The 25882-nt window shown below is 39.5% G+C and overlaps 1 protein-coding gene across 2 annotated transcripts in view; it reads right to left on the bottom strand.

Annotated features, from left to right (window-relative positions):
* Positions 1-615: 615 nt before the first annotated feature.
* The window catches only part of FNDC3B (fibronectin type III domain containing 3B), a 321497-nt gene continuing 296230 nt past the window's right edge, over positions 616-25882 (bottom strand). For both annotated transcript variants that reach the window (XM_081065836.1, XM_081065837.1), the window contains exons 24-26: positions 16244-16410; positions 13575-13702; positions 616-4155 (exon numbers count right to left, since the gene is read on the bottom strand). In XM_081065836.1, coding sequence (XP_080921962.1) covers positions 3844-4155; positions 13575-13702; positions 16244-16410 — 607 coding nt within the window. In that variant the 3' untranslated portion in view covers positions 616-3843. The remainder of the gene's footprint in view (positions 4156-13574; positions 13703-16243; positions 16411-25882) is intronic.

A 25882-nucleotide genomic window follows, 5' to 3' on the forward strand; every position in this document is an offset into this window, starting at 1 on the left:
AGTTTCTCCATACATTTCCCGCCCCCAGAAATAAAAAATTGAAGATAGTAGGGATTCCTAGCAAAACAATCTAAACATAACGATAAAACCATAGCCACAGTAGGAACATGACGCTTTATTGCTGTTGTTGTTGAATGAGAGAGACCTGGAAGAGGGAAGGAGGTCAAAACTGTGTGAATTCATCATCCGGAGAATCCGGATGCTGGGTAACCAGATGTATAGACCTGGGCTCCTGAGATTTGGCATAGTAGATAAAATTTAGGCAAAGAGGTACATTATTCACAGACTCCGACAGAAAAAAACTAGCAGCCCATGCGCCTATACGGGCCAGAATCACATTTCAGTTGGTCTATATGGGGAAATCTCGATTTTTCGCTTCTTCTGAAACACAGTGATTGTAAAACCTCAACTGGCAGGACCTGGGCTGCAACTGCCCCTCTGGACGGCACAGCAACCATTGTGTATTACGCCACCTGCCTGGTCTCTAAATGCATTTGAATTTGCAATTTCTGGGATGTGGTTTAAGTTTTAAACTGAAAAAGTAACAACAACAACAACAACAACAACAACAACAAGCAATCTGTTCCATGGCAGAAGAACCCTACTTAAGTCAGAAAGAATTAAAACATTTATTGGGCATAAATATATTACATATACACTACAGATACAGTTAGGTATTACATATAGCATAGTATTTGCAAAATCTATACATTAAAATTGATATGGCAGTTTTAATACAATGTATATGAAATAGTCTAAAATTTACAATACAGGAAAACATGATTTTTTTTTTCTCCTAAAGTTGAAAAGCTTGGAATGTATGTCCAACAGTGAGGTAAAACATTTTGTCTTTCAATTTAAAGAATTGTGCAAGGATAACATTCAAACACATTCAATTAGGGCACTTTTCAATTTGACAGGAATACTGAATTACTGTAGCCAACAAAACACAGTTAGAAAATGCCAACATTTCAAGTTGATAAGAACAAGGCAGATACTATGAAAAAAATCTTTTAAAAAAGTTTTCTTTTTAAATTTCTTTGAGGACCAAGGGCAGTTTGTTTCATACGACTGAAATTTCTTGTGCTAGGGATGAGTCTGACATACAGAGCATCAGAAAGCCACTCACTCATTCCTACATACTGCAACACGGAAAAGAGATAAGGTTTATTTAACACTTTATTTTATTGTTCACGTGTAATGGCAATTTATATAGTTATATGTCAATATCACATATACATATTTGTGATAGAAAACAGTGCCAGATAGAGTAATAATTTGACTGAAGGGATTATAATGAATACCAAATAAAGGAGAGCAATAAAATAAAGTGCTGTCAGCTAGTGCTTTGCACACTTCAGCTTTCTGGTGGTTAAATCTGGTCGTACGAAAATCTCAAAAAGATCAAATATTCATAACAATTTTGGCCTAAACTATTACTTCATTTAAAAAACCTCAACCAATTCAGAGAATTTCTTTATAGCAGCAGTTCTAAAGTGTTTCCAAAAGGGACTTCCTTTTTTCTACAAACAGGGTTCTTATATTCAGTTGAATCCTCATTGCTTAAAAAATGCCTTCTCCCCAAAACACCTGCATGCAATTGTATCAGAAAATGCAGATGCAACGTTATAGTGGGTCATAATACACATTTAAATAGAGGGATAAGTTTTGGGAGGCCGGAACTTTGGCAAAAATATATTTACCTTGATGCCATCAGTTTGCAAGACTAATTAAACTAATTATTATAGTCAATAACAAAATACAGAACTCTCTAGTATTTACTACGTCAATATAGGCACACAGAATGATTCATTGATCTTAGCACTTTCTTTAAGAGATGATTATGGTTTTTTGGGTACATGTAAACGTTTCAATCACTGATAATGGATTTTTATTTTTTTGGCATTTAATGCACTAGATGCTCTTATCTTTTAAAAACACAAGAAAATGTCAAAAGATTGATAATACTACAGATGTTGCAAAGAAACAAGACTGACCTAAAATTACAAAAGTATAAAACACAAAAAAATAACATGCTACAAGGGAAAATTAGTACATAAGTACATTTAAAAAAATTTTACAATAAATAAAGATTGCACTGTAATTGGCATTTAAAGTACTGTATGCAGAATATAGTATAAATAAACCCAAAACAAAATAATGTTGGTTTCCCCATGACTTTGGTATGGGAATATTGTAAGCTAGTACAGGATACTGCATCTTAAGACAACATAGATCAAGCACAAAATAGCTATGATCGAGAAAAACCAAGTAGCAAAAATATACAAAAACAGAAGCAGGGGGATACACTGTGTCTGTTGCACCCTTTTGGAATATATTTGCACCTCCAACTCTTAAATGTCCCTGAGGTACGCGAACATTATGGACTTCACATAAATAATCCAATGACTTTGGGTTAAAATTGATTATCTCATATGACTCAAAATAAACATGCGAGAGTAACACTTTACACCCCAATAGCACCTGTTAATCAAGGATCTCAAAGCACTTACGAACATTAGAATCCCCATTTTATTTTATTTTATTTTTAATGCATGGGAAAACTGAGGCACAGAGAGGTAAAGTGACGTGTCCAGGTCACGCAGCAAGTTAGTGACAGATCCAGGGAAAGAATCTACGCTCCTTGACCCCCCAAACACTGTACTTCCCACCAAAGACCACCCCCTCTCCACACATGGCCAAGGCAACCCCACAAAAATAGGAACTACAAATTTAGATGTTTCTCTTTTGGGTTTTACCAATTTTCATCTGCTGTTAGAGTAGTATTATGTGCACTGAATGAAGGTATTGAAATTCAATCACTTCATAGATACCTCAAAGAACAGCCTAAAGGCAAATCTTTCAAAAATAATGAGCTGACGTATAAGAAGATTGCTCACAATTAGTGTAAATTATGGACAATGGGCAGAGGCACTAAACTGTCACAAGTTCTCGTCATATAATTCTGGTCAAACATAACAGAATATAATAACAATAGTGATTAGATTAGAAGTAGTTATTTACAAAGACAAACAAACAAGTTAAAGCAGCTTTTAAAATAGCTGAACAAAGAAACAACTAACTATTGCACAATGCCCTCTTAAAGTTACTGCTATGAATCGACGTGGTAAAATCTACAATGCTCCATAATTTATAGGTGCATTTTGGTTACTTGATTTCTTAGACAGGCAGCTCATAGTGTTAAAATCATAAGAAATACAGATCATTAAAACATTTTATATTAAAGTACACATGTTGATTTAAAGGAGCTAAACAGTTACATAACTGAGTGACAGTATGGTTGTTTAGGGCAGCCTTATCTGAGTGAACACATCTTCTGGATGTTGTTGTCGTCGTCGTTGTGTGGTATGTAATACTCTGAACAAAACTGAAATCCTCGCCCTGTAACTACACACACTGTGATTCATGTTCACAGGAATAGATGGTCAAGATGTAAGAAGTGACTGGTGAATATAAATTACTAATGTGTAGCATGGAAAAAAAAAATCAAAGGCTTGCAAAAGACATCAGTGAAAACAGAATAAAGGCAGATCTGAAAACGTAAAAAAAAAAAAAAACCACAAGAAAGCTATATTTTGGTATCTGGTTTGCTTTTCTTCTTTTTTCTTTTTTCTTTAAAAAAAAAATCCAGTTTAATCTCTTCCTAGTTTTGCATTTCAAAAAGGTGCACCAAAACACTGATATTTTTTTCCTAGCTAAATCTGTAAAACAAAGTATATAAATCAAAGAACAAAAGGGCTTAAAAAGGGGATTATCTGAATAAATGTGTATTAAAATGTGTAGCATTAATTAAATTCATACCTCTAGTCTTGTTGGGTTTGTTTACTTCATTAAGAAGTACTGTAATATAAAGGCAAATAAAATGGACAAAGTCGCAAAGCCAACCACAATGAGGGCTGCAAACTGTTCATCAGTAGGCATCATGCTCTTCATTTTGGGATCATGTAATGTCCCCATGTCCCCTGTAAGCATGACGTCACTTCGTTGTAACACAAAAGCTGCAGAGGGGCTGAAAGCTCCGCATAGCTCCTGAGAGGTGTCTAAACAGCGACGGCACGCACACACGCGGAACCTGTAGTCTGTGTTGGTCTGCAGGCCTGAGATTTGGAATGTGGCTTCTTCTCCCTTGTACACCTTCAAGAGGAGGAAAAGTCCTGGTCAATTACTTTAGAATACTGCTGTCTCTAAAGTAATAATCATAGAGTATCAGGAGACTTGTGGATCAGGCTTGGTTTAAACCAACTCCATCACATCAAAAATTACACAGGAATGCATTTCTCTGAATCTGTATTTCATCCATGAAAAAGGTATTCCGACCCACTCTGAATAAAACATAATACAAAACTGAGTACCTTTGACACTGACAGAAGAGAGAAGGCACTGACTAGCATTGCAGTTGACGTAAGTAATCAAGATGCATCTAGCTAAATTTTAATAATAATTCAGGCTATAAATCAAAAGATGATAGAATCCTTATAAAGGGCTCTATGATCTTGGTTCACAGAACAAATTAAGATTTTTTTAATTGAAACAAGAATAATATATTGCACAGACAATGAAATGCAAAGTTTCAGTTGATTTTTTTTTGACAATTGGATACACCATGTAACAGTACTCCGTCAATATGTCACACTTTTATCCCTAATAAGAAACACTATTCTAACTTCTAATTCTCTTTCAATTAGTTTTGCCTGTTCTAGAAGTTCATGTAAATGGAATAAAAGAGTATGCACTCTCTTGTGCCCATGAGATTCATCCATGTTATTGATTCAGTAGTTGCTACTGGTATTGTGGAGTGGTATTCCATTATATGCCTATATCTCAGTTTATCAATTTTCTTTTTGACAGGTATTTGTATTGTTTCCAGTTTGGAGCTTTAAAAAGACTGTTATGAAAACTTTTATACAAAGTTTTCAGGACGTAAGTTTTATGCTTCTTGGTCAATGTCTTGGAGTAGAAGTGCTGGGCCATAAGGAGGGTCTATATTTAACTTCATGAGAAACAGTTTTCCCAAGAGATTGAATCACTCTGAAATCCTACTAGCAAGTTTTAGAGTTGCTCCACACATTGTCACCAACATTTGTTATTGTCAAGTCTTTTATAGTGGAACCATTCTAGTAGGTGAAAATGGTACCTCATTTGCATTTCGCTGATGTCTGATGATGTTTCTCACCTTTTCATGTGCTTATTGGTCATTAATACACCTTCTTTTGTGAAGAATGTGTTCAAGTCTTTTGCCTATTTTTAATTTGTTTGCTTTTATTAATTTGTAGGAGCTCTTTATATAATCTGGATATAAGTCCTTTGTCAGATAGAGTTTGTGAATACTTTCTCCCAGTTGTATGGCTTGACTAATCGTTTCTTGAGAAATTGTTGATTTAGCCCAATGTATCATAAATTATTATTTAAGTAATTCAATGGTCTGTCTTAAGTGTTTCCTCCCTTTATGACCAATCTGTTTTTTTTTCCCATTAAGAATCTGGGATGTTTTCTTCCCCTTTGTTAATTCTAATATAATTACCATGAAGCTTACTATTATAGGTGCTTGAAAACTACCAGTTTACTCAGACAGAGATTACCACCTCTGAGTTGACTGAAGCTAATATGAGTCTTTGAGGGAGGGGAAGTCTCACAGATTCTTCTATCAAAGTGATACTGACCCTCAAAACTTAGAGGAAATGATACTTAGATTAAAATTACATAAAAATTTATAGCTTACATTAGAGTCAGTGAATAGTGATAGGAAAAAACTAGCTGGAATTCAAACAAATCAGTTAGGAGATTGGCTGATAAGAAAACAAGAAAGTAAGTGAAACCTTTCTGTTTCTGGCATAGAGTTAGCACCTGTAAAGGTCTTAAAACACATCTGCATACTAATTGCACAGTAAAAGTTAGCTATTATTATTACAACTTAGAACTTAAAACTCCAAACATATTCTTAAAATACAGCAATTAAAAGTGATAAATATGGCCATTTTCAACCTAGCAATAGGCCACCTTAGTAAAGCTGTCAATTTTGCCCATTAATACAAATCCCACAGGAAATAAAAAGAATACTTCCAACAATCTCAACTTTGTCTGAAACAATAACCAGCTATAGAGAATTAATGGGATATAGAGCCTGGTGTGTCAACTTCTACCAAGAAGCAGGGCATTCCACCAGTGAATCGAAGTGCACTGGCCACACATTTAATGTTGGGCAAATTGACAGACAGCAAAAGGATCTCGTAGCTCAGAAAAGGGACTAGACTTCCAATGTTTACCAGATCCATAGCCTTTTTCTTAAGATTTTTCTTCCCTCATTTTCAAAACTTACAAGACTTTAAGTGTCTTATTTATTGTACTTTTGTTTAGTGACTAAACCCCAAGAAAATAATTCTGTTTCTCATACTTTTCCAGATTCATCTTGCTTTTGTTATTCCCCTTTGTACGATTTTAATAAGCACATTCCGCTTGGTGAGTTACCCTTTTCTTTAAAGATTGTGGCATGTGCCTTAGCAACTGGAGTCACAGACAGAACTGGGCAGGAGCAACTAAGAATGAAAGAAACTAAGAATGAAAGAAAATCCCTGGCACTACAGAGAGGCCACTCCTTTCTCACTTCCCACTGTTCCAACAATGACTTACATGAATATTTTAAGATGAGCTCGTTGTCATGTTGATGGCCCTGACCCACACATTCAAGAGTTCAGACTATATGATCATGGGACAGTCTGAATTATTTCCCAACAGGTGGGTGGTCTCAGGAAAACAAAGGCATACATTTTTTAAAAAGATATCTTTTAATCGTGAATATTCTTTACTTCCTTAATTTCTTAAATTTAAAAGTGCAAGTCCGTATTTTCTGAGACCAGCCTTTTCTTGGAACCCACTGGGACCATTTATGGAGCAATGATTTGCACCCCATGGAACCAGCAAGCCAGTTTGATAATGCAGATCTCTCCACAGTTGCCATGTGAGCTTTGGTTTCCCGATCTGCAGTGTTCCTGGTATACAATTCATTCGGACTCTGTGGTGGTGATTAACATTGGGATGTTTATCGAACTTGAGAAAAGCTGCCATCTAAGCTTTAGCTGCAAGGTTTTCTGATACTCCTTTCATTGATTCTTTTGGGGTCCTCACCTCTGGAAATATTTGTTTACACTTATCAAAGTGTGATCTATTAGAGCTGTTGGAGCTCTTCTTTTCCTTTCTGTAACCCGAGGAACAGGGTCTGGTCTGAGTGGCCACTGAGAAGCAGTGGGCAGATTCTTCTCAAGCACAGGAACTGGAATCAGAATCCCAGGTCCTTGCTCTGCCATTTCCTAGGTTTATGAACTTGGGCGAGTAACAGCTTTGCGCCCTACTTTTCTCATCTTTAACATGGATGGGACAGTAACAGCACCTAACCTAACTCCAAGGGCAATTGAGGATTAAAGGAGAAATGTGGAAAACGCTGTGTGAAAGGAATATAAAGTTGAGATAAATCAACTTTACCAAATTTAATCCTCCTGATTACTCTGTCAGGTGATTTTTACTTCCATTGTAGAGATGAAGAAACTGAGGATCAGAGAAGTTGTTCATTTCTGAAGGTCTCATAACAACTAAGGGGAGTGGTGGACCACAGAAGAGATCCCACTGTTAATTCCAACACCTGTGCTCACCACCGGAGTTGCACCAGATCTGCTCGCGCCATCCCTATGGGTAGGGAGTAATGCCACCACCACCAGTCCTCCATTTCAGTCCTCGTCGAATGAGTACAGCGTGACACCGGGTCCAGTTTTCTTGGCTTCTGACTTTGTCTTCCTACATAGCCCCAGGATTTCTCTGGTGTGTTCATTAAACACATTCCAGATCACCCCACCTTGGGTTCTGCTGCCCCAGAAGGAAAGCACTGCCTAACCCCCCACCCCACCCACTCAGTTTGTGCCCAGGAAAGACCTGGGCAGCATTTTTGTGATGTGGCCTCTGAATGTCTGCCAGCAAACAATGACCTCGCAGCAGAAAACCATTTAATAACCTATCCCCACGTGTTTTAGAGACTTTGGGAGGCAAATATTCATTTAATGTCTATTTAAACGATTTCTATAGTTTCCATAGTTTGCATGACTAGATCCCTTTCAAAAAGTTGGCCCAACAGTATATTTAATTTCCCAGAGTTCCAATTCATGGAATCTTGAACAGAGACTTTCCATATTAATTTTGATAGCACTTGTCAACTCTAACTCCTTAGAGTGAAGATCTCTGAACATGTACTATGAAAGCAATGGAATGGTACTTTTCTTGTACCATTTGGCAACACGGTTAGTGAAGGAAAATGAGTATCTAGCTGAAGGGAACTTCCTTGATAACTCCAATCAAAAGTGAGGCTTTCATGTGTAAATGTTTTTCTTTTGGCCATTCTTTCGTTTTAATTAGAACAGCTTCCGTCTTTTATGAACATTGCCAATACAGTGTCAACATTACCTTTTCAAAAGAAATATTTATGATAAATATATTGTGTGTGGGGCTGTGTTATTATCTCCACAGCAACTATAGCTCGAATAAAGCAGATGCTCAGCGAATGTGCTCTAATTAGAACCCTCAAATGCTCCACAGCAGATACTCTTACACCATCTACACTGTTTGAAAAGAACGCTAAGTGTTAGAACACAAAAACCACCGCGGTGACAGAATTCAGTACAGGCACAGCCATCATTGTAAAAAAATGGAATCATTACGTTGTTTTCAACGTATTGATAGAAACTACGGTGTTTCTAACCGATTTTAGAAATAGTCACGCTTATTACACCCTTTGGATTAATTCTTAGCTAAGGAAAAATGGAAACAATCCCAGTATCCCATGTCCTGAGGATTCTCATTCCTGAGGTTTGAGATACTGATGTGTTTTTGTGTAAATGGCCACAGCCATGGGATCCCGTCACAAGGTCATCAGGCCTGTAGCCCGCTCTGCGTGCACCGCGGCTCCTGTTCACAGAACTGCACAGCTCTCGGCAGCAGGGCAGCAGCCGGGCCTCCGAGCCCTCTGTTTTCACTCATTTTGACACAGGCACCATTATAGGCTTTTCCTCCTGTCTCAACCCAATTTAAAAGGCAGAGCTCTATGTAAGATTTTCGTTATTGAAGTCACCCATCATAATATCGCAATAAGTATATAAGCAATATTATTTTCGCAAAGACTATTTCTGTGCTTGATTTGATATACAATATATTTTAAAGTAATTTTGACATGTTTATTCCAAATGGGAGGATTTAAAGTAATACCCGATAACTGAAAGGAAGAATCCGTGACCCTGAATTCAGAATCACATGCTGTGTGGTTGAAATCCTTTAAACGGAGAGCCTCCTGGGGCAGGTCGCTAGAGGCTTGTATCTGGACAGTGCCTGCCGGGCTTTATTGCTGCCGCCCCTCTCCCACCCCGGAAAGGCAACCATAACTGCACTGTGCTATCATTTACACAGCACTTTCTCATGACTAAAGGATCTGATGTTCACAGTAACCCTGAGTTAGAAGATTAGTATCCCCACTTTTACAAGACAGCTGAAGCTCAGCGAGGTGAATGAATTTCTTCAATATCATGTGACGATGGGGGACAGACCTGACCCCTTACCTCTTCACCCCACCCTTGGCTCAAGAGGAAATCCAAGAACTTGCAGGCCTCATCTGTAGAGGGTGCAAGGCTGGGCAGGCATCATCTCTCTGAGCCAAAGAGGACAAGCAAGGGTAGTTACTGAAGTGCTTCTTGGGGGTGTGCTGTTTTCACCCCAAGGGCCCATAAGCACTGAGAGCACTGCCCATGCCATTCTGTTATATGCAGGATTCCCTCACAGTGCAAACTAAGTACATAACAGCTTCTCCATAAACCCGGGGTCCTATACCTGGACTCCACGACATTGAATAAAAGTTTGTTACATATGAAATTTTAAATAAAATTTGCATGAGGATTTTTCTGGTGGAAGGGGTCATGACCTTTGCCAGACACTTACAGGGACCTGTAAACCTAAAGGAAAATTAAGAATCAATAAAATAAATGATGGATTTTAAATATCTCCCTCTTCATCTATTCTTATTTTGCTCTGGGTTTGACCCTTTAATCATGGAGAAAGAAAAAACTGTGCAATGAGACAGTCATCGCCTCACTGTTTAATTTCTGTTAGGGAACTGAATGGAAAGACATTAAAAATAGGTTGGCGCCAAGACTTTAAAATAGTTCTGTCAAGAGATGGTCTTTCCTCACAGCACCTTATGTGACACCATGAAGAACAATACACATCCGGTACGATATTCTAAAAATGATACTAAATAAAAAATACTTATACAGAGATGCCATCAAATTAAATATGGAGGTCTATCAATTTTTCAGATGCTTCAAGGGTCTTCTTAATGTAACAAATATGAACACCAAGAATATTAATAATTTGTCACAAATTCTGACTCCTAATAGGTAATATTTTTTTTTGCAATTTGTTACCTTTTTTCTCATCTTCAATGTTTATATATTTTTTAATAAAAATTATTGCTCTCTGAACAGGGAGATGAATATGAATCATTTCACCTTACATTCTTATACATGTAATTTTTTTGTATAAAAGAATCAGTCACCCACATATTCATATAATTCTCATTCTTTTCAAGAACGTTTTACAATTAATGCTGATTGAAAAGAAGTTTTAAGCTTCTTGAAAAAAGCTTGTGCTTGGAATGTCTATTAAGTGGCAGAAAAGCCCAATCAACATATGCATGCATCTTAATGCAAAGTATAATTTTAGGTGAGGATTTAATATAAGTTTAGATCGTTTCATAATTAAAACCAGTTGCTCACCCTATATCGTGATACCTGGTCGAAAGAAAGCAAATTAGCTAGAACCAAGGCAAAGCTAAAGTCAATGCTGCAAGTAAATCATCAGAAAAGGCTTTAGGCCTTGCCATAGGCTGCTGTAAAAATAAGCTTGGGAAGCAGGACGCCACACCCTCCTATTACTGGTGATTTTTTTTCACCTGAGTAACAAACATCTCTTCTAAACCCACCCAATGCTGAAGTTTACTCCTATCCTGTCTTACTGTAAGTAGAAATAACCCTGTTCCTTTGCAACAGCCTCTTTCATGCAACAAGAAACATTTTCTGAGTGCCTAGCTATGTGCCAGTCCTAGGAAAATAAAGACGAGTAACCCAAGCTCACACACGAGTGGGTTCTGCCTGATTAGTGCTGTGACTGAGCTCACTAAGAGCCTGTAACCCTGCAGTGGGCTATGCTCAGTGATGATTACCTCTCATTTTCTTTTGCTTTGCCTCTATGACAAAGCCTATGCCTGGACTATAATTATTTCAACCATTACTCTGCACACATAATATAAATAGCTTTCATTCCCTCTCTTGTGTCCAGAACAAGTGAATGAAATACTCAAAACATCATGTCTAACTTAATGTTTACTGAATAGGGAGAAGCAAAAAACTCAGTACAAATTGTCCCTGACTCAACAGTGGCTTTTCATGTACCACTACGCACCTTAATCATTTCTTGGTAAATGTTGGAAAGACATGGTTATGTGAAGAATGCTGACCCCTATCTACCCTGCCTACCCTGCAGTACTGTGTTTTCACCTATTTTGAACAAGAAACTCTTGTTTGCAACTTTTCACAATAAGAAATATATTCTGGGGCACGTATGGGGTTACATATGGGGTTATGTATTATATTAGCATTTATATTTTCATGGGTCTGAATATACAACATTAAACAAACAATTGATTCAAAACAGCCCACTTGTCAATAAAATCTAGATTACTGAATGGACTGACCTATATTTTGGCAATGCCTGACATGTATAGATACTGACCAAATAATGCTGCTTTTTAAATGTAAAACAGCAATCACTGTGCTGTGACAAGCTGAACATTTTTTCCAAGAATAGGTGGAAAAGCATGGGACGTGGAATAAAAGGTTTTTAAGAATACAATGATGAATATGCAATGGACGTATTGTTTGGAAACGAATTATTGTTACGTGTCATGTAATATGTTGTGAAATTTTGTAACATTTCATCTTTTAACCATTTTTACATTGCTATGGAACAGGACAATGCTACTGGTGTTGAAGATGATGAAATCTAGTGGGAAAATCCTCTGCTCTCTGAGCTGAGACCCTGAAGCCAATCATCTCTTTCTAGTAAGCTGGACAGTTATATATGTTAAATTATGTACTTACTTTGAAATGGGATATACTGTATAAGATGAGATTGGAAAGTGAAAGAAAACAATATTTTTTTACTCTTATTTAAGAGGAATGATGGAAACTGGTGACATCATCCAGTGGTATTAATCAATAATGATAGATGTCATAGGTGGAATACAGTTTTTGCAAAGTGTGCTTAAAACCATTCATTCTTTTATCTGACACTTCATATTCAAGTACGGTGGAACGTACCAAAATTTCCTTTGATTCATTTTACACATTCTGATTTGGAAGTATTCGTTATTATTATATAAGGAACATTAACCAGCAATTTGTCAAAAACTCTGAATCATATTATTGTCTACCTGTTTTCTGTATCTGGAGACTCAAGAGCTGAATAAAGAGGTCTTCACAAATTAGGCTAATATTTCAGAAGACAGGTGGCCATTTATCTTCAACCTTCTAAGTTTGATATAAATGCCGCTATTTATATCAAACTTAGATGCCGCTATTAAAAGTGCTGATACGGAATGGGCCTCAGTCTTCCTCACAGAGTAACAGTGTCATATCCTGATGTCACATAAGCAGTTATTAAGTTCCTGGGAACATTACACAAACCTACAGAGTATCTGAATCTTTAATCGCCAGTGACTGATACTGTGTGGCTTTGGGAAAAAAAATCAAGGATCAAAAGGGGTAGGGAAAATGATTAAAACCAAATTCTTTATAGGGCTATATTCCGATTACATTCTCTTTTGCATGGATTTATCATGTGCTCTGCACAGCCTTGCTACTCAAATTATGGTCCATGAACTGTCAATACCAGCTTCGCCTGGGAGCCTGAATCCTCACCCCAGGCGTACTGAGTCAGAATCTGCATTTTAACAGATTGCCATGTACATTAAAGCATGACAAGCAGTGACTTGGAGCTTCTGAATCACAGGCCTCAAGAGCTGACAGGTCATATCCTTTCTAATCCTTCCATTAAAAAAGCAGATAGGACATTAGGCTTTAGTAGTTTGGTCGAGACTACGTCCCTTCTATAGTAAAACCACTGGCACTTCACTTTTCAATTACACACATACAGAGTTTGATATCTGCAAACATCACTGCCATTATCCAATACAAATACACAACTTAGAAACTCTTTACAAGACAAGATTATGCTTGAAATCTTAAAATTTAAGATGAACACCAACCACCACCTAACAAAATAAAATGTACACTAGGGCTTACATACCCTAAAGAACTACGTAATGGGTGCATGTCAGGCAGTTTCCACGACTGACTTCAAGAAAAATGTTGCTTCCTGGTCACTGAATCATTCATGGCAATAGGCAGAGGCGAGGAGCCAGCCTGATTCTGATAAGCCACGCACGTGTCATGCACACTGGTTCTCACCTGTTTGTACTCAGATTCTCTTCCAACCAATACCTGGAGGATGTAGTTGACAGGGTCGCCTTTCATTGGTGGTACCGTCTCCCATAAAATTTCACATGAATTTCCTTCCAACTGTGTTACTCGGGGTGCTGAAATACAAACCCACACATCTAAGTTCAAAATGGAAAGTATCACATTAACAGTCGATATTTTAGTGATATTAGAGAGAGTGACAGAGTGCTTCAGCCTACCCTGAGAGGGGGGTTTATTTGCCTTGCCTTCTATTGAACCAGCAGGGTGCCCTCCCTATACACAGAGAACACTCCACGATTAGCATGTCATTGCTAAAAAATCCTTTGTTCGTTATCCTATTAATAACTGCTTGACAAAAAAACTGGATCGAATTTTTGTCGTATTTTCAAAGGCCACTGAGCACCTTCTATGATTAGGCCCAGAGCGAGGTACTTTGGGGAATGCAAAAATAGGTATAATACACCCGACTTTCCAGGAAATTAAGATCTAACTGAAGGAAGGGGAGAGTAAAGTATGAGACAAGCACAAAAAATAATGGAAGACAGATTAAAATGAGAGGTACAAATAAAATATTTTGGAATTCCAGGGGAGTAAAAGTCACACTGTGTGAGAGTTTAAAGAAGGCTTAGGAGCAGGTGACTTTTGAAGTAAGTCCCAGAGAATGGGCAGCACTGAAAGCCTTTAAAATTAAGTTGTCCTATATTTGTATTTTTTAGTGTATTTTTCATCTATGAGACTCATTCTGATTTGAAGTTAAATTGTATTAGTTTGTAGCAAAGCACCTAACAGAATTCTAAAATATGTTCTTACAGCTTATGGTACATCTCTGCAGCTTCATTCAAGATTTATTTTTCTATTTTGTAACTAGAATATGTAACTGCTCTCTCTGAACCCCCTTATTCTTTAGTTTCTAGCTACATGAAATTAATTCTTTAGAGAAAATTGTTTCTACTTGTAATTCTGTACAATACTGCTTCAGAGGAACAAAGGTTTTCTTTAAAAAAAAAAAAAAGTTGGAATTAGTTGGACAAAATGCCAAATAATTTATGGAAAAAGTAAATAAGGAATCTAATCAGATGAAACAGTCCTCCAGCTAAGACAACACTTTCCTGAATCTGAGAGGAAGACTTGATCATGTGGCCATGTGAGGAAACTGTCCTGAAGTAAAGGTACCATGAAACACAAGAGCCATCACTCAGTGTTCTGTTTTCCACAATATGAATTTTCCCAACAATCACTTTGAGAGGCAAAATTAGTGCCGGAAAGACCCTTGAGGTTTGCTAACTGGTAAAGTGGCACACTTCCCTGTCACCACACACCTATAGATCACAGAGTGCTCGGGAATCCCTTGTGTTCCAGCTGAAAGGCAAAGCTGGACCTGGGGTATTTACTTCCCATGTGACCCAGCAAGGCTTCGCACGTGTCCATCAATTTATTCTAGTTTCTTAGTCACAAGAAGAAGCAACTGCCAAAGAGAAGTTCTGGACTGCTGAGGGGCAGGGCAGTGGGGAAGGTACTTACCATAAAGTACCCTACAAGGAACTATGGGAAACTTTCACGGCATTCAAGCTAGACTCAGCCCCAGGTCCTGGAGTCCCCTCACCATGACTCCTAAATGAATGAACTTTGTGCTCTGGTGGGAGCTGACATAGCTCCTCCACGTGGAAGCAGGGAGTCAGGTGGCCTTGCTCCTGGGGCCACACACAGATAGGGCCTTTTTTACAGGTTGTGCTCGTAACCTTAGCCACCCAAATAACATAGCAAACCCTCACTTTTACCCACGTAAAACCTGGTTCAGGCGGGCTACTTGTCTATCCATCAGCCTCAAGGTCATTCTGGGCAGCAGCTGTCCACCCGCTCAAGGGGAAATGGTAGGGACCCACACAAGAATCACACTGCCGGGGAGAGCAGGGTGCAGGCTCAGGAGTCCGTGCCGGGACTGGGCCTAGGCCAGAGGCTGGGTGGGAAGGGCAGAGCCAGCGTCAGCCTGTGGCTGTCTGCTCTGCCTCATGAGATGGCTGTGCAGAAGGCATAATGCTGTGGCTGGAAACGGGAGATGAGGGCTCAGCAGACCCATCCACTGGAGTGGCTTTTGCTTATTCCCTGATCCCAGGAAGGAGGCAGAGTAAACTAGTCACTGACAAACACAAGATGAATTCTCAGGGAGAGAAGAACAGGGCACTGCTTCAGGGGCCGACATCAGCCTCGAATCTCTAGACACCAAGGGCATTCAAAGATGAATGCCAACCTCTGCTCCTCCTGAATGTGTTTGGGAAGGAATATTTTCAAAACTTCTGTGGCAAACTGTCATTAGGTGCTACATCAGGAATTCACCCTCATTTCTAACCAAAGTTTGTCACTCTGGTCTGTTTCTTTTCCTTGTCCATCTACCTGCTGGTTTTTACAAATTATTTGTAATAATCCTTTATATATACTTGAAAAAAGTCTTTATTGTAGGCCCTCTCCGTTAAGGCCCCTCATTTCCCCCCAACATCCATTTTCCAACTTTCCCTTTTAGAAAGTTCTTATGATTCTATCTTGCTGATATTACAACTACTAGAAGAGTATAGTCAGAGTGAGAATTGTACTTTCTCTTCTAAGTTCCAACATCTCCTTACTCTCACTGAAGACTGTGCCAGCATACACTGTCTACAAACCTTTGATCGTGGGAGGGACACTCTTAGTTGTGCTGAAGGTATAGGTTTCTGAGAAGGGCCCTTCCCCAGCCTCACTCGCTGCCTGGATTCGGAAAGAGTAGCACGTGAATTCGGTCAGTCTCTGGACCTTGTAGGTGTGGCTGGGTCCTCTGTAGATGGAGATAAACCTAGAGGAAGGAGCAGAATCCATTAGCCACCTGTCTTTGTATTACTGACAAGAAATTATTATGATACAAACTAGTGGAGCAGATTAGGCCAATGTGGTAAATGCTTTTCATACAGTCTGAATTAATAACCAATGAGTTGCTATGTTATAGTTAAGTTTAATGTCTAATGTATTGTTACATAAAAGACAAACACAAATTTAAGCACATATAAAGCTTATAAGATCCCTTTAATTATGCTATAGATTCTAGAATTATCAGTTGTTCATGCTTTTATTTACTAATAAAAAAGAAATTTCAAGTTTTTCATAATGATATCTATAGAATATGATACTGTTAACCTACCTTCTACTACTGCGTTTCCCCAAAAATAAGACCTAGCCGGACAATCAGCTCTAATGTGGCTTTTGGAACAAAAATTAAGACCTGGTCTTATATTATAGTAAAGTAGAACTGGGTATGGTATTATATTATATTATATTATATTATATTATATTATATTATACCCAGTCTTATAGTAAAATAAGACCGGGTCTTATATTAACTTTTGCTTCAAAAGACGCATTACAGCTGACTGTCCAGCTAGGTCTTATTTTCGGGGAAACACGGTATGTACTAGGCAATAAAGTTAATGTTAACTGGGCACCTGAGAAATACAATGTCCTCTTTATTTGAATTTTTTAAATTACTGAGGTTTAGCTAGAAAATTCTTAAATTTTAATCTTCATCTTCCCAAGAGCTTTCAAAGCTCCTTTCCCAAACTAGAACAACGCCATTTAGGATTATAAATCTTTGACAAAAATATGTAAAAAGAAAAAAAGACTTTGCTCAGAATCATCTATCAGGTTAATCAAAATAAGAGGAAAAATCACGCAGATGGGCTATTTCAGTTCAGACGAGTGGCTTCTGGATCCTTCCCCCATCTGAACCAAGACAAAATATTTGTACTTCTCTAATTAATATTTCCATGAGACATAAGCATAGAAGGCATGAGATTAAAAAATAAGACCTTACATTTCAACTATTTTCCCCCAGGGTCTTGAAAAATCAATCTTTTCACAATGAAACTAGATTAGGTATAACTATAATATACTGTCATTATTTGTCTTTTCTTGGTTAGTCGTAAAATTTTGGAAATAATTTTCTGTAAGTTATCCAGGATCTTCAGTAGATTCAGGAGATGAATCCTGTTGGTCCAGGGACACTTTGAGAACCACTACATAAGTGAATCCAACCACTGCCTTGTTCCTGGAAAGGCCATGTGGTTCTCCCAGTTTCCACTGCTTTGTCACAGTATTTGAGGACAATTCACTGTCTTTAGCTATGGCTCGAAGTAGATCAGTGACAGAAAAAAAAAAAAAATCGAAATATCTGACTCGTAGGCTGATTTGGCCTAAGGGGTAGGCAGAAGTCATGCACTCCTTTAGCAGACATTTCTTGAACATCTGCTGTGTGCTAGGCTCTGTGGATTCAAAGCTGAGTAAGATCTAATCCCTGTGGGTTAGTTGGTCACGTGTGGGCAGCTCCTCCATGTGCTAGAGAACAGTCTGGATGGATAGATATAGATTCAACAACCTTTTTTTTTTTTAAAAAACAAACCCTGTCAGAGTCAATACTTATTTTAAAATATCCATGCATTCATCAGCCTTTGCAATCAAGTTCCTGAGCCACAGCCATTTCACCTATTAAATGTTCCTCTGCTTTGCTCTGTAAGGAAGCACCTTTTATTAAAGGCTGAACATTTTTAATTTCAGGGAAAGCCAGAGTCCATGCTGAAGCCCACAAATACCATGGCAACCTATTTAGTGCTCTAGACACATCACTACCTTAATGAAAATACCCTTGCTAATGCTAAAGACAAACAGTTATTTATTAACTCAGCCTCACCTGAGCCAGAATTTCTAACTGGAGTAATTGCCCTTAATTAGACCACAAAACGGAAGTCATGGTGTGAGAAATAAAACTTCCCCACAAATTTACAATAAAGCCCGGTTTTTATAGGAGTTTGGAGAGGACGACTAGGAACAGCACGGTCTCCCTGCCATGCCCTGCTCTAAGGAGAGTATTTCCTTCTGAAACTAAGTTCAGTGTATCTGTGGTAGGCAGTGGGATATGCATGTCTCTGACTGGTCCTGTCATTTAGCCCACTGTCTGCTCCAGAAATAATAAATCATGACAGGCTTGCTGCTCTGATGAACGCCATCGCTGCTTAGCCTGAACTTCCTATCCCCCAGAAAAAGAATGGGAAGAAATTCTGAGGGGGAAGGACACTTCTCTCTTCTTTTGTTCTCAACATGTGTATGGAAGTAGCTAGTATGGTGGCTCATTCCTGTGTCGCATCATTTAACAGGTACAGAGAAACAAGTGCAGGGAAGATGATGATGGGTATGACACAGGCTCTCTCCTGAATGCCAGGGGTATGGGGCTGGGGTGGCGAGACATCAGGAATCCCAAGAGTTTGGGGATTAACATTCCAAGATAGCCAAGGATCAACACTGTCAATCTCACACTAACGGCCCTCCTAGAGAAACAGAGGTACTGTCATTGTGGGCCTATGTTCTAAGGGAGACACATGGATTAGAAGGAGCTGAGCAATGAAGCAAGATGGTTGTACCCACTGCCTTCTCACCCCACGGGGAGCCATGACAGGCAGAGGTAGCAAGTTTGCACTTTGTTTAAAAGTTCATACTTTTCTCACTTTAAAAGTTTCCCTCACCCTTGTTCATCTTAAGGAAATAAAGAGCTAAAAGCAGAAAGAGAACTGCAAGAATGAGATTGTGGGATATAAGAGATGAGAAAAACTTGGTATGAATACGGTTTATAATATGGAAATGACTTACTGTATTATTTCTAATTTCATGTTATTTTAATGTTTTAACAAAGAAATTTATTAAATGCAACAGTAGAGAAGTTCTAGCTAAACTCTACCAATAAGTCAGTTTATCAACCAGGAAATAAAATCCTCCAAAAATCTCACCTCACAACTTTAGGCTTCTGAAAATATGATCTTCATATGATTACCAGCCAGTTTGGCACTTTCAGTCTAATTTTAAGGGTTTTATTTTTGAAAAACTGTAAGGGGTAACACTGGTGGGATGTTTCTGCCACACCCATCTAGGTACTGGGTATGTTCTCCGTAATGCGGGTTCTGTGACAGGCACGGGGACTGCAGACTAGGAGGTACCAGCAACTTACTTAGCTAGTCTCTTCGGGCCTCTTTTCTCCTCTGTGAGATGAGGAAAATGACAGAACTTACCTCACTGAGCTGAGGTGAAGTTGAAATGGGTTAATAAAAGGAAAGCGCTTAGAACAGTCCTGACCTGTAATGATCACATGTTAGTTATAATCATTTTTACAATGCTGAGAAGATGGGATTTAAAAAAAGAAACTCAACTCTCCCTTCTGAGAGACCTTCTACATCACTGTCTTTTCTCCTAGGTAGAGGGTCAGCTGTGTGGTGAGAGGCGGGCCTGCACACCAGGCCCCAGAGCCGGCCTCACTTCATTTGCTGTGGAACTGTCAGTGAAGGGTGGGCTTCTTGTTCACCAGCCTGGTGGAATTCAATGTGCTAGCTCATGAAACATTCCCTGCACAGAGTGGACCTCAGATATATATCCTGGATCCTAAATTTCCTTCCGCATATGTTGACAGTAACTTCTGGTTCAAACAATAAAGGCCAATCAAAACAAAATAAAACGCAGGTAAGCCAACACCAAAAGAATACAATCCCTCTTTTACCCTAATTTTGTCATTATTTTCCATCACTCCAAGGCAGGAGAAGAATCTTTTTTTCAAAGCCACTGATTTATGCCAGTTGTACGGTGGCTTCTCCTGGAGGCATCACAGGCTAACATACCCTGTGGCTAGAAGTACTCGGGGACAGATTAAAAATATTCATCAAATATTTGTTTCACAAATTTGTTTAATTTTTTTTTCTCTCTTAAACCTTTTTCTTTGTTTTTTTTTTTAAGACCAACTTCATTTTAAAATTCATTAATAAGTAAGCCAGAGGCTTTTCGTGATAGAATTAAACATGCTACAGGTCCTAAGACACAATGATTGAAGACTCATTTCAAATGCAACCAAGGATTCAGAGCTTAAAGCATGGCTTTGCCCTGCAGCCCTGCAGCTTTTCTGACACCTCTCCCTTCCCCTCCTATCTGGAGTACCCAGGGTCAGCGCTTGGACCACGGGCTCCTGCACCACAGACACGGGGACAGCAGTCACCTCCAGAGGATGGCAGGAATGCTGTCGTCCTGAGGTCCTGACCCACGCTTACTACCTTGGCGTTCACTGCCCAAGCCTGGGAAGGGACAAGATCTGGAGTAAGAAGAAATCCACTGGAAATGTGGAGCACACAGAACAGGTGGGTGCCTAACCCGCAAAAGATGGTAACCAACAACTCTCACTGAGACATCTAACCCTTGAATTCTGAGGGTGGGTGTGGCCCAGCCAACAAGGGATACACTAATGGGGAGAGATGAGCTTTTCTCCGAGGCCACTCCCATCTGTGCCTCCTGGGAGACAGGACCACTCTGCTTTTCTCCCCCCACCTCCCTCCAGACACCATTGGTGTGAAGTGGTGGGGCACGGGGACCTGGACCCAGGAAGACAGGGCACAAATCTCAGCTCTGCCCCTTACCGCCAAATCACTCGCCCTTGCTAACCGTCAGTTTCTTCCATTTGCAAAACAGGAAGTGTCCACGTCATGGGTTGTTTCAAGAGTCAAATCTGGAAATGTGGGTAAAAACCCCAGAACTGAGCCCAACACATAGTATTAGTTCGATACATGGTATCTAATGCTTCCACTGTCCCATGAGTGCCACAGGTCACCTCTCAGGGATTCCAGGCAGGCCACCTTGCCCTGAGGACCCCTGTGGTTCTCAACTCCTGCCTCGTAGGCCTCTCTCCAGGTTACTGGGCCATTATCAGCTCACATCCAGCAGGAACGGGTCCACCTGAATTTGTTCTGCCACATCTGCTGTGGCCTGTGGTAGCCATACAGCTCATTCCAACATAAGTTAATCTAATTTGGTGACTTGGGAGTAAAAAATGAAATGTTTACTCTGTTATTAATGTTCCTGTGTTATAAAAACGCAAAGAAGGAATATGTGTGTAACAGGTGGCATAGCTCCTAGGATGCAGTACGTGCCCAAAAAAGTCACCAAGTAATTTCAGTTCAGGCAGAGGCATTATGTAGCCACAGGGACTCCTTGTGGTATCACAGCTCCTTGGCAGTGCCTCTAAGTGGTCTTCTATTCCACACACAATCCTTGCTGCCCATGACCCAGGGATCTGGTGAAGACCAAGTAAGAGGACAGGTGTGGAAACATCTGTGGGTCTCCACTGTGGTGCTGTCCCCTTGGCGTGGGGACCAAAGGGTCAGTGGGTAATAACAATCCTTCAGCCAGCAGACTTGAGTTTGAGTTCAGGTTCAACTGCCTGGTCATCCTGGGCTCTATAGCCAGGTAAGCTGTACCGTCCTCTGTAAACGGGAATGATAATAGTCCCCACCCCTCAGGAGGTTATCGTGATCAAATGGGATAATGCAGGGAGAACCCATTACAAAGTGCCTAGCACTTGTTATTAATAAGACAGCACCAAGGTTGATGAATGATTTACCGTTTCTCAACGTTGGAGAGGCCTGAAGGCTGTCCCCAGAATGTATCCTCACTTACAATCCCTTAGGCTTTCCTGCATTGGGGGAGAAGCCTCCCCATCCACCCTGCCTTGGTGAGCCCAGGCCAAGAACTGCTGCTCAAAAACAGATGGAAATGAGAGCAGCTGGTTCTATGCAAGTGATGCTCATTAAGGGAAATTTGGCCATTTTTACTTAGGGAAAGGAAAAATGGAGAGCAGAGCTCTCTGGTACAAAAAAATATTTTCTTGGAAGGAAAAACATAAACAAGGCAGAAGGTTGGCTGGGTCATTGAAAGTTTACAGTCTAAATGAATTCTTTTGTGGCTCTGTCTCTGACTTGCCTCAGTGTTGACTATAATGTCTTCTTGAAACTAAATACTCGCATGGTAACAAGCACACAAGGGTTTTAATGTTGGCAATTTATCAGTGATTTAAAAAAGGCGTTCTATGTATCTGAATACACAATGATTCTGCTCATTCTGCTTGCCTGTCAGAGTACTCCACGAGGGGTGCAAAGACCTTGGCCACAATGCAGAGTCCGTTACCCTCACCATGAACTTGGACAAGCTGGTAACTCCGCAGGCTGAGTTTCCACACACCTAGGATAATCTGGCAGAAATTTTTATGAGATCCAAATGGAAGGACCAATACTATGATTTCTTATTAAATATATACTCCAAAGGCAAAACAACAGATTCTTGATATTTTCAAGAAATCGAGGGGGTGGCTATACTTTTAACCTCGGTATGCGAGGCTTTATCATTCTGAAAGATGACTTTTTTGCACTTAAGTGCAACTGAAGGAAGAAATCCAGACATGTTACATCTTTAAACGTTTCTTTATTTTAAATCATTTTAGAGGAAAATGATGATGTATAAAGAATTTTAAAATGTGTTTCTTCAAAAACAATTTGTTTCAAAAGATACATCCGAGCATGCTCTCTGGACAGCTTACAACTTACATTTGCAGTAGAAAATAAGAGATAATGTTAACGGTTTTTTCTGTTTGCTACCTTATGATCCCTAGGCCATTACAGGCTAACGACAGCCAGCCCATTAATATCAACTCAAAATGATCCAACCTGCTGACCTAAAATGGCCTGTAGTGAATTAGAAGCTGCAAATGGCACGCTTCAAAACATGTTTCACAATAACCGCTGTTAGCTCAGCACAGCTATACTCCTTGACATGTCATTGCCGTTATTTTTTTTCTCAGTTTTCCTGGGCTCCTCCATGGACTCTGCGTGTGTGTGTGACTTTCCTATGTTAGTAATGTTTGGGAACGGAGGATGTTCAAAACAGGAATGAATAGTATGTGCCTCAATCCACCAAGAACACCGAGTCCTGTCATGTCTATGCAGAAGCAGATGGCATACTGTGGGGACGCCTGAGGCAGGGAAGGTGCATTTCCTAAACTGGTTTTCATGTTAATGAGAGTCCCTGTTTGAAGACTGAGCACAAAAGTGCCAAGAGCGATTTCAAAAGGCCAATGAGAAAAGGAGTTAAGTTCCTACACCACGCCCACAGTGGCACTGGACCTTTTAGCTCCTGAGTGATCAGGCTGCAATACTTTGTCGTTATGCTCCTTTCTAAGAAATAAAATATCACTGTCTCTACTGATGAAACTCTTGACGCAGACTAAAAGAAAATGCCTATTTTCAATTTCTTTTTTGTTCAAACTGTACTTAAGTTATTGATATATTAAAACGAGATTTATTTATATTCAAAGAAAGGATGACCAGAACCTCTGAAGGCTGCCTAAGAACCTTGAAACCTCCGATTCTCCTCTTTTGTTTCAAATACAAGCAGTGAGTCTCATCTTCTCAGGTGCTCTTCCCAGTCTTCCAAATTTGTTTGCCTATCTCTATTTTAGTAGCCTTGCCTCTATCTGACCTGGCTCGGGAAAAATGGTGAGAAAAATGCAATCAAATTTCTTCTGGTTATTTATTTTTAGATAGACAGAAATTCCATTTTCAAACAGAAGAGGAACCTGTAATCTGAATTCTACTGCTGGTCCAATTAAGATGTCAAATAGTTCATTCACTCCCCCTCACCTCTGCCTGTGCCTAGACGTTTCATCCTGAAATTGACTAAGCTGGCTATACTCTTTATTTTATAGGCTGAATTTTTAGGCTCCTTTTTCTAAGAAATAAAAATGCCTTTCCCCCATTAATCAGGAACTGGAGACAGACATCATTAGCTCCAGTTTGCAGAGGGAGAAACTAAGGCAAAAAGAAGTGGCGGGACATGACACCCTGGTTGAGAATGACCATTGCCTTCTGGTGACTGACAGTAGTATAAAAATGCCATTTATCCAACAAGGGTGATTATGTGAATGAGGGATGATTCCAGAGAAGCAAAGGAAATCCATCCTGAGGGTCTCTTGTGGGCCCTGAGCCAGTTGCCTTACATCTACTTCATGTAATTCAGCAACATGCCCTGAGAAACAGAGGCAGGAATTTGCTCTGTAACAGGGGTACCTTAAGAAAGGTCACTCCTCCCATCGCGCTCTCACATACCCGCGCCACGTTTATTAGTGGCCTTGTGTTTATCTATGCAGATTGTTTTTTGTCCCTCTCTCACAGTGAACAGGCAGTCATGTACACATTACAAAGACCCTGCAATTTTGCTGGCTGAAGGGAAAAGTGTCACGGCACAAGGGCCGAGTTAAATGAGAGCATGTGGTAATTATCCACTCTATTAAAGCTCTCTTCCCTCGCCCCATTTTGCTGGAGCCTTATTTTAAAATACATTGTCTGTCTGACTAACCCTGAACAACAGATTAACCATAAATGCATTCCTGGAACTTAAGTTCCTCTTGCCTCAGTGCTGTGTACTATTATCGGGAACATGGATGCATGGGGGTCAGGACAAGAATCAGCATCAACTCAAATTTTGTTAGAGCAGCACAACATTTCATTTCAATAACACACACACACATCCATCTTCAAAACCATCAGGACAGCCTCCCAACCTTCACATCCATGAGCTGACCCTGTACTTCTAATCCATGTATTAGGTTAACGCGGCATTATGAAAATGTTTACTTTGGGAATATATTTTCCTTGCATACACAGAAACTGAAGACGTTCAGATCTGTCTTAGATCTGCTAAGAATAACACCCGTAATCTCTCTGTGGCCAACCTCATATAATTTTTGTTTTTCTGTTGAGGTTAAATATTCTCTTGTGCTGTGTGCTCATTGTTTCACGTTAATTTATTTTCTCAGAAAGATGAGCTCCTTATAGGTAGGCCACATACCTCGTAAGACCTAGCACACTGTAGTAATTCCAGAAAAAAATTATGATTGAGTGATTAGAATCTAATTGCTAGGGATAAACTTAATCCTGTAAATATAAAGCTTTGAGGTCGCTGCATAAATATGGAGTCAGTGACTAGGAATCTGAATGTCTGGGAAACAAATGTCCTGCTCAAGGGGGAAAAATGTTCAACAAAGCAAGTCCGGGTGATCAGTTTGAATTCTAGGCTGATTTCGTTTGAGGCGGGGATTTGGACAAGATGCCCTTTGGGATCCTTACTGTTGCTGTGAAAAAGTCCCAAATTTTAAAAAGAGCCATGTGTGTAAAAAAAGTACCAGGACAGAAAGAGGCATCATTTACTAAATGATGGATAAAGACCTAAGGCCTGTTTCTGTGCTTTAGAGATTGCATCCTTGACTTCCATCCATTCCTGAGTCCGTATCAGTCATCTCCATCCTAAGGCTCTCTTGCGTGAGGTTGTTAAGATTAGTACCCTAAATTTTAAGACTCACCCAACCTGTTACCTTCCCTGTTCATTTAATTTTAAGCGTACAATAGATGCCATTCTTCTTTCCT

Source organism: Rhinolophus hipposideros (assembly GCF_964194185.1).
Source record: "Rhinolophus hipposideros genome assembly, chromosome: 2".
Taxonomy (NCBI): domain Eukaryota; kingdom Metazoa; phylum Chordata; class Mammalia; order Chiroptera; family Rhinolophidae; genus Rhinolophus; species Rhinolophus hipposideros.